This window comes from Papaver somniferum, chromosome 2 (assembly GCF_003573695.1).
Source record: "Papaver somniferum cultivar HN1 chromosome 2, ASM357369v1, whole genome shotgun sequence".
NCBI classification, from domain to species: domain Eukaryota; kingdom Viridiplantae; phylum Streptophyta; class Magnoliopsida; order Ranunculales; family Papaveraceae; genus Papaver; species Papaver somniferum.
In genome coordinates, this window is record NC_039359.1 from 179,141,413 (window position 1) to 179,151,737 (window position 10,325).

Below are 10,325 nucleotides of genomic sequence, written 5' to 3' on the forward strand. Positions count from 1 at the left end.
AGATAGCATCTAAAGCCCATCTAAAAGCATCACATTTTTGGCAGGTAAGGTAAGTCATTCCCTTGTTGTGTTGATTGTTGCATATCTTCAGGTATATTCTGGAATTGCAGGTTGAAGAGAAGAAAATTTTATGGTACAGTGGACAACTTTCAAAGCAGTGATCATCTTCTCCACAAGCTTGGCATCTTTTAACTGATGGTAACAACACCAACTTGGATTTACAATGGTCAGAAGTATCTTCAAACCATTCAAAATAATTGCAGATAGGTATTGTGCACTTTAAAAACATTTTTCCATAGTTTTCATTTGTTGTAGATTGAAGAAATGCTCTTACACCATTACAGAGAACATACTTGCCCCTGGAATATAGCCAAGGATACACTTTTCTGTCATGATTACCTTGTTCACACATAGCATACTCACTGATGTTTTTTTTCATTCTCACCTTATTGTTGTTGTTGTTGTTGCTACTACTACTACCTGGAGAGTCTTTTGCACCTCCACCCATCACTGTTTCTGAGTTTTCTTAGTTTATGGTGAATTTTTTTGAGTTGCAGAAATATATGGAAGAGCATTTGTATATATACAGGTTGAAGAAGATGAAATTGAGAATAAGACCGTTGGGAGATTAGATCTCATTGTGGGCCGTGATTTTTTTTTTACATTGATGGTTAGATGGATGCCACGTGTTTCTTATTGACTCGAGTCGAATTGGAGTTTCAACTCGGCGATTCAAGTAGATTCAACTCTATTTAGTTGGAAGGGATATTTAGACTTTTTTGCACTGCCACCTAAGCATTAACGCATGTTAACTGTCGTTTACCGTTTTCTGAATGGAACAGTCAAGGCAAGGGTACTTTAACAAAATTCTAAAAAACGGGGGCATTTTTTTAGTGTAAAGTGAAAAGTAGGGGTATTTTATCAAAAAGCCCTTCGTTTTTTTTTTTTTTTTTTTTTGCGCTCAAGCCAATGTGGTTTATCATTTTTTGCTTGCTTTTGTTTCTGGTTTGAGATATGCATACTCTGTAAATTAGTTTGTTGGTCCAGTCAAATTTTAAGATACTAGCTATGCAGACGAAATACCAAATTACAAGTAAAAATCAATGAAAATGTATTACCATCAGAAGTTGCACAAGTCTAAACTGAATTTGAAATCTCCGTCTTTGACTTTTATGTACCTTCTTTGTCATTAGAAACAATTTTGTTTCTTCAGAACAGAGCCTCCACAGCACAGCCGCAAATACCCATGTCACCAATCATAAATATTTCTTGCTGAACCAGGTGTAGAACTTCTTCTTTCCATCAAAAATAGTGTAGAACTTCTCGGTGTCTTATCGGTGTCTTCCTTGAACTTCTCGGTGTCTTCATAAATTTGCTCAGGTCTAACAGAACCAACTCGGGTTGGAGAAAAAATCTCTGTCCACATGTTAGAATTATGAGGGAACAAACACGCTATTTCTAGATTGGCACTGGTTTAGCACTGCTGAAATGTTACTCCCTCCATTCCTAAAAATAGGCTCATTTGATTTTCTCAAAAATTAAAAAAACTAATCATTCAGTCACTTTTCCATGTTTTTTTAGTCTATTCTTTTTAGTCCCCACTTATTTCTTATTAAAGAAAGAAGCGAGAGAAGTGATCCTCTTTTTGTATTAGGAAAGAAAATGGAAAGAGAGAAGTGGTCTCTCAATGAATATAGTAGTAAAATCATAACATTTGACATTCCACATATGGAAACAAGCCTATTTTTTTGACATACCCAAAAAAAGAAACATGCAGGGAGTACATTAATTGAAAAGAAGAAAAAAAATTACATTCTGCTTTTGCTCTGGAACTCTTTTCTTACACACTCCATGCATCTTTCAGCCTCCTAAAGAATATTATGGTTAAAAACTTAAAATTGGTAGATAAATAGAGGCAAAAAAGAATATTTTAATTGTTGAACAAGAAAGTTGGAACCAGTAGAGGCCACTCTACAATGGCAATATCCCTTGCCCATTGATCAAGTTCTTGACTGTTTCTTTTCACTTGACTTGCTCCTAAAGGGTGACAATAAAGAGAAATGGCGAGAAGCTGTGCCGAAAAAAATAAAATTAGAACCAAAACAAAGCATTTTTCTCCCTTGGAAGTTGAGTAAGCATATCTAATGAACCCAGAGTAAAAAAAGACTCACCCTTCTGCGGAGTGCTGCCTGTTGGGGTTTCATTTTGAGAGATGAGATTCTTCAAAGTATGAGCTGTAACAAAAAATCACCAACACGTGAGCAATGGAAACAGCTGAAGGAAATATAGAAGCAAAAACATGGATCTGACAATAGTAAATGTTTTTGTAATTTTGTATCACAGTTGGGCATCTACTATGCTTGAGGAACACATGAAATCAGAATACAAAGAAGTAAAGGTAATCTGAGGTTGAAATTTGATATGCTTCATATCCGGTTGCAGGTTTATACTTGTTTTTAATATACTGAACACAGTACTATTCAAGAGCATAGAAACTAAGGGCTGTTGAGGATATGCATGACCGAATCCTTTACTGTGTAAAGACGAGATGTATTACCTTCATCAGGTTCAGCTGCACTTACTACGCGATCATCAGCAAGGGTGCTATCTGTGCTCAACCTATCTGATTCGACATTGCGTTGGTCACTTGATGAGCTACGGTTCTTCCTTCCTAATTTTAAAAACCGCTTAAAACCTTTGGACGATTCCTTTCCATGATGATTATCCGAAGATTCCACTATTTGTTCAACAGAGGTTGGAGCTGTATAATCAGATATATGAGCCTTAACAGTTTCATTACCATCTGCTGTTGCTTCAGAGCTTCTTGGGGGAGCTTTTGTGTACTGGACATTTGTTGTACACGGATCCTCCAAAGATGACACTCGAGCATAAGGAGCTTGATATGGTTTTTCTGCCACACTTAAGGTCGAGAATTTTGACAATACTTCCCCTCCATAATCTGCTGGGGCCTGAAAATAAGAAAGATGGATAAATTACCAATCACCAAGCTTTAGAATAATGAAAATATGATTCATGGAATAATAAGACAGTGTTTACAATTAGGGATATACTTTTGTGTTGAGTCATATTAAAAAAATAGAGAGCTCCTAAATATTAGCCGAAGGATGAGCTAAAATAAACCTAAAAGAGAAGCAGCTTGCTTACCGTATGAACTTGATAACTCGGTAACTCATCCACATGGAGGTCACTGGCATCACAAATAGTATCGTCCGCAGTAAGTGGTGAAGCTGCAGCATGAATAGCTGCATACTCTAGAACCACCTCAGTCTTATCCCCTATTTTGTCAGATCCATTCCTTATCTTCATCCTTTCTTCAATTTCTTGTACAACAAGAGTAGGGGGGGTATCCCGTTCAAGCATCACAACAGCTTTCTCAATAACTGGGTTATCGTCTACATCGCTTTCATGTAAAATCTTCCCAATACTTCCTTTTACTTTGCGACTTCCTGATGTAATTGCATGCGTGCTTCCATTTGCTTTCTGCATCGCTTCATTTGCCATTGGTCTGTTTTGAGGAATATTTGAGGACACTCTTGGTGTTTTAATCTTCAGCTCTGGAAGAGTGGCGGCCTTGGTTTTGTCAAGGCTCATAAGCGCGGTAATCTTGTTACTCTCAGACCCATTAGATACTCTGGTCTTTGATGATGGATTGGATCTTTGAGACTTTCCTGAAGAATCATCCAGACTTTTGTTCATTCTAGGTTCTGACAGTCTTCGAATTGGCCGTGTCGCTACTTTTGCTTCAGCGGTGAGATCATTATTGATTTTCTTCAGCTCAGGTATTGATGACACTGACCGGCTTAATCCATTACCAGCTATTCTATCACTATTGTTTAATTTATTCGGCTTAGTTATCTTTAATGAATCCCTAGATCCCACAGACGTAGTTCTGGTAGGCAACCTTTGTAATGGAGACACTGGACTGGGCTCGGAATCACAGAATTTGTAACCCTTGTGAGACGTTGGGGAAAGCTTTGGTAGTTGCCGTGGTTTGAGCTGAGATGGCAATGTAGATTCAGCTGCCGTAGCACCACCTCTTGCTGCAATTCTCCTTTGACGTTCTCTTTTCAAAGCTTCCAATCTTTTCTTATCTTCCTCATCCTGAAATTGGAGATGCCAGTAACATTTAGAAACAAGGTGAAAGCCATTCGCTATTTGTCTCCAACCCATTTACAGATTTCTCTTAAATGTGTTGAATTGCAAGTACCATGTTAATAAGCTAAAAAACGGTACCTTCTCTTTCTTCATTTTCTGAAGATCAGCCTTGTAGGCCCTTAGCTTAGCTGCTCGTGCTTGTGCGTCATTGGGTGGGGTTAATTTTGATGGATTTGCTTTCCTCAATGCTGCCTCGGCTCTCCTTTTCTCCAAACTACTTTGCACACCTTTCAACTTTTTATCCTTATGTTTTGGGTCTTCATCAACAGTCACAAAATCTTCCTTGCTTATGCTCTGTGCCTCTACAACCTGCATTTCATAGTCTAAAGCAGGGTCATAACCAGTAGACTCTCTCTCACCCCCCCGCTCTGGTAACATGCTCAAGTCATCTGGTTCATAGCTGGGTAGGTTTCTACCCATGTTGCCCAAATCTTCTGCACTTTGAGGCCCTGATGGAAGCTCGGAGTCCATATAAATTGTAGTTCGACCCTGAGTTCCAAAATGATCTTGTGAGCTCGACCTTAAAGGAATTATAAACGACTCATCACTTACATTGTATGATGAGTTTCCGTCCAAATTATTTGCAGAATGCTCAAGCCCATTTCCATTCAGGGGATCAGACAGCGATTCAACGTAATTTGAATGTACTTGCCTATGAATCACGAAGTCATCACTAGCTCCTCTTTTATAACTCCCCCTTACACCTTCTATTTCAGAATAATTTACACTCACCTGCACATCTCTGGATTCTCTATTGAACTCTCCCTGGGAGAACATAGAGCCATCATCTGACGTCTTCAACATGCGAGCAAGTTTTCCATTAATTGCATCAAATTCCGCTGTTCTATGTTCCTGACCCTGACTCATATCTTGTCCATAATGAGGAACTAAAGGGTCAGGCCATGTTCCATTTGTCTGCCTAGTTACTTGAGCCTCCTTTTCCGAAGAAAACATGGCTTGATCATTAGCAAATGATTTTTTATCATCGTCCCGTAACAAAGCAGTCTGAAAGGCTAGCCAGTGTCCACCATCGGTATTTTGCCCATAACCTGCAGCTCCATTATCACTCGAATCCCAAGCATCAGTGGACTTAGTTCCCCTCTCTTCACTTTTTGAAGCTCTCAGAGAGTTCTTATCCTTCATCACAAAATCGTCAGCCTCTTCATCAGTTTCACTGCTAGAAACAGACTCTGTTTCACTAGCAAATGTATCTTGCTTCTTCGAAGTGATATAATTGATATTTTGGATGACAACTGTGCCTGATTTCTTGTTACCTGATCGACTAGACTTTCTCCGAGAGTGCTCCCTGTGGGAACCTTCATTCTCAACCTCCGAACCATCCTGAGATCTTTTGTTCGAACTACCACCATCCCAATTATCTAATTCAATACTACCATCTTTACTGTCTATGGAGTGTCTTTTCAGACCCATTTTTTGAGGAGTATGAAATCTGGGATCCTCCATTGGTGGATAAGGTGGATGGAAATAGGGGACACTTCCTGGATAATTGTAGTACGGAATACCTTGCATGGGATACGGTTGATAGCCTGGTGGAGCACCTGGTGGCGAGTGAATAGGCCATTGAGGGTACATAGGATGCTGAAATTGGCATGGAATATAGTCGTGCTGCCCTGGTGGCACTTGTGTATCCACCGAAGCCCTATTATCTGTTTACGATTAGAAAGAAAAACTTTATTTTGGAGTACACTTAACCTGAAATATATGCAAAGACGCAATGCAACAGTGCTGTAGATCAAACACTAAAATATGCAAATGATCAGAAGTTCAACACAAAATTTCCAATGTAAAAAGATGGATAACTTTAACTTTTAGGCATTTAATGGTCCTAGATGTGTATCTACAAACAAAATTGTTATAACAAAATAATATAATAACATTGTCCTATTCACCTCTGACATTGTCTGAGCTCAGATCTGCTCTGGCATCATTATTAACATGTCCGTTAGTCTCTATTCCCAACTCAGATTTTCCCATGGGGGAGAAGTCTGATCTAGTAGACATAGCTTCAGATGCTTCAATTTCAAGCCACTGGCCAGTTTCATGCTTTACCTTCCATAATTCGATAAATCTCAAACACGCATCCCTGTTGCAAACATAAGAGGTATTCATATTAAGAAAAAGAAAATGTTTTACTTCTTCTCTCAATCTATTTCATAAAAGTAAATGTCAGCTTTACATTGGTGAGATACCCTAAAGTAAAAGAGTTGCATATAAATGAATTACATACATTAAACGTAAGGCCCCAAAACATTCTGCAAATGATACCAAGTATGGCATGTCATCCATGTCAAAACCAGCAGCTACAGCACGGGCAAAGGCCATCCCCTGTTCTTTTCTTAGAACTGTTCTACGTGTCTCGAGCACTCTCAAAAGCTGAATTCTGGCAAGAGAAAATGAAAAACATAAGATAAGAGATGTATGTTATCATCATTCAACCCTTAAAAGTCAAAGGAATATACATATAAATCAAAGCATGATAAGAAATGGACAACAGACACGTGTTTCATAACATGCAGCTTCATCTAACCAGCATGTACCTTGAGTGTTCTTCATGGGTGGTAGTTCTATCTGATAGAGGTGTCTGTGCTTCAGGCTGTGAAAGAAGACAAGGAACTCAAGTCAGAATTGTGGCCGAAGAAGTCGTCAACTGTGATATCATGAAGGCATGGTGTACACAAATACCTGATACAGGACAATAGCCTTCTCTGCATCAGAGTCAAGTGCAGGCTTGCTACCTGTACCACACCACGTGAATATATCGGATCATATTAGTTGCATAGAATAGTATTCAGCTCTGAAATCAAACTTGAAGAGGCTTGTTAATGAGTTCATACTGTATGAGAAAAAGGAGAGCAGAGAACAGGAATGGATTTCTGGTCCAGTTCACTAAGGCTTCTAAGATTATCACCATTACGCATTACACCTATAATACTGAGATGCCCAACTTAGGCCACTCATCAAATAGAGATAAAGAGACAAACAATTTTTGGATTGACCACCATCACGTGTTACTAACCATGTTGAAAAGCCAAGACAGATATTTCATGATATGGTGAACTAATAGAGGTTGGTTACGAAAACAGATTGTCCAGACTTTCGAACAAGTGACATCAAAGTCATATTAGAATGATAAAAGGTGCTAATACGATAACATTTCTCAAATAATTTATTTTACATGTTTTTGCTGTGATACCTTCAATTGCTAAGGGCTGTTTTGCTTGATGCTCTTCCACCTTTTTCTGAGACGCCTCTGCGTTTCTCTGAGGCTCTTCCACCTGTTGCAGGGAAAGAGTTGGAAGCGGCTTCTTAACAACATATTGCTAACACGACTCAGACACATGTTTGTACTTACAGTGATCAATCCCATATTCTCATTGGATTGAACAACAATTGCCTTCTCAATTTGCAAGATCTCAGATTCTATGGTATTCACCCGCTCTAAAACCTCAGGAGTGCTCACGAAGCGTATAAACCTGGACAAGAGAAGCCTATTATTAGTAAACAATTCATTAAGCAGATCAGAAGAATATTTTAAAATAGAAATGAATCATCTGCCAGGGAGATCACAGATTCCTTCAAATTTGTCTTCTATAGTTCACTCACCTTTATGTATACACTCATTTATCTCAAGCATCTAGCTTAGATATACCCAGGTAAGGTTAAACAACAACAAAATGCTAACTTGTTTTACAAGTATACAAAATTACATGCATTTCAAAATTTTGAAAAAACTGCAAGCATTCCAAGCCACCACATTCATATTAAGTGGAAACACTTAGTGGACCACTGTACTCAAACTTCATCTGACGACTGAACTCCATAGAAAAGAACCAGAAAATTAATGGTGGCAATTCACAAACCTCTCCACAGTGCCCTTGGTAAACCATGAAGCATCACTACCAGCATTAGGTTCTAGCGTAATTGAATAACCCCCTTTGTTAATCTGATCTTGAGCTGTCTTCAAATGAGCAAGAAAAGGGTTTAACAACCCAGATGATACTTTCTCTGTTTTTCCATTTGCAATTATAACCAACTCACACCTGATAATTAAAAAAAAAAACCACAAAATACAGATCAAATTTTACATAAATCATACTCAAAAATCAAACGTATTAAAAATATCAATTTTCAAAATCAACGCCGTTCTAAAACCCTAAAAACTCATGATAATGTCAAGCAACCGCAGCAAAATCACAAAAAATCCACTGAACTATTAATAGTAGTATCAAACTTTGGTACGACCAAAACGCTTAAGAATTACTACTACCTAGTTCGTGTAGGCGTGAGTTGAAAAACCAAAGAATCAAGCCGAGTTCCGGACTTCATTGAATATACAATTTCCAAATCCTTGATAGCAGAACTGAACACTAGATTCTCTCGTTCAAATCCAAAACATCTCAAATGCAAATGATCATGAGAAACGAAAATGGACTTTTTTTTTTCTTTGGAACAGTTTGTAAAAAGACTTTAGTAGTAATTTAAGGATAAAGTTTGACAGACAAAAGAAGGAAGAAAAAGAAGAAGAAGAAGAAGAAGAAATATATAAATAAAGTGTAGCAGAAGGAAAAGAAAACAGCTTCAGAATTTTAGCTTTAATGGCGGAGGAACGAATTAAATGTGAAGAGACAAAGAGAGAGAGAAAAGACGAAGAAAGTTGTGGGAGGCTTGTTTGTCTTTGGATTCCGACTGGAAACCAAGAAAAAAGAAAACAGATATATCATCATTTGTCAGTGATGAAATCAAATGAAGGGGTATTTCAGTCAAACTCAGATAATAATACCAAAAAAGAAGGAATCCCATAAAAAAAACTCCTGTGGAATATGCTGATCAAATTACTGAATTGGCCCTAGAGATGTTTTTCTTGACTAATCTACCCTTTTAGGTAGTGGAGTGAGTGTGGTATGGAAGAAAGGAGGTCTCGTAGGTTTGACTTATGAGATAAGATTATGCTCAAGATTCTTAGTTATCGCTTAAGTCATGTTTGATTAAGACTTGAAGAGATTTAGATGGCACCATAGCCCAAGCACTATTAGCGAAGACTTCAAAAACAAAACAGTAATTGAGGACGGTACAGAGTAGATACTTTTTTTTTTTTTGTTGGTAAACTGCATAACTAGAGTAGATACACTAATACGGTATCTCTTAGATATAATCATTGGTTCTTTCTTCTTTTATAAGTGGTGCTGGAATTCCTTTAAAACCCTTGTTTCATTTTAAATTTGAGGTTGTTTGTTTCATACACACAATTGTTTTAGCTAAATAACACTTGCCCACGTTCACGATTGAATTAAATTAAAACAATGTGCAAGTCAAAACGACCCCAACTCCACCCATAGTGCCCAGCAAAAAAACATAACAGAAAGATGGCCCTTTACCCTTTCTGTGTGGCCTTATATTCCATATCCTTCGTCAGCGTTCGAAGTAATCATATTATTGGTTTTGGTTGGCCAAAAGTTAGGCTTCCATGAAAGGTGGGACATCTTCCAGCAAAGAGAAGAAGAAAAAAAAATATCGAAAGGAATGACTTCTCCAAATACGGATAACTCTTTGCCAGATTTTCCCATTTAGTTCTTTTGACTCTTGCTATCTAAATTTTTTAATTATTGGCTGGCTGATAGGAGAGTCAGAAAGACCGAAAAAAAAGAGGTTTTTTTATAAGAAGATTGGAAATATTTGGTGTCCATGTTTAGTTTTTTTCACTCGATAAAATCTTTTTCTTTTATTTTATAATCAAACGGTTACAAATTTAGCTATCACATTAGTAGACACTAAGCCGAAGGCTGGACCATTACAAGGGATAGCACGAGACAAGAAAAATAAACTAATACAACAGTAAGGAAAATGAAATAAAGGGAAAAGCAGATATATGTCGAGACAAGAGTTGTCGCATCCAGATATAGAAGTATACATCCTCACTTGGTCCAGTTCTACAGAAGAAACCTTCGATATAGCCAACTTATCATCAGCGTCACTACGACTATGATTACAATAAACCACTATTGGAGCCCCTTTCAAGATGAGGATATGTTGACGTTTAATTCTCATAAATGAGACACGCATGACATACAAAGGTGCATCACTCCTCACATAAGAAGGACAATGACTAACAAGAGTGATCCAAGACCAGT

The 10,325-nt window shown here is 37.8% G+C and overlaps 1 protein-coding gene across 1 annotated transcript; it reads right to left on the bottom strand.

Annotated features, from left to right (window-relative positions):
* Positions 1-1,694: 1,694 nt before the first annotated feature.
* LOC113349898 (COP1-interacting protein 7-like) lies at positions 1,695-8,873 on the bottom strand. Its single transcript, XM_026593929.1, has 13 exons — positions 8,465-8,873; positions 8,058-8,237; positions 7,550-7,670; positions 7,391-7,472; positions 6,880-6,932; positions 6,735-6,790; positions 6,425-6,577; positions 6,087-6,280; positions 4,255-5,843; positions 3,166-4,122; positions 2,558-2,969; positions 2,172-2,234; positions 1,695-2,071 (listed from the first exon to the last, which is right to left on the bottom strand). Exons 1-13 carry the CDS (start codon positions 8,521-8,523, stop codon positions 2,001-2,003), a joined length of 3,990 nt encoding a protein of 1,329 aa, XP_026449714.1. The 5' UTR covers positions 8,524-8,873; the 3' UTR covers positions 1,695-2,000.
* Positions 8,874-10,325: the final 1,452 nt, after the last annotated feature.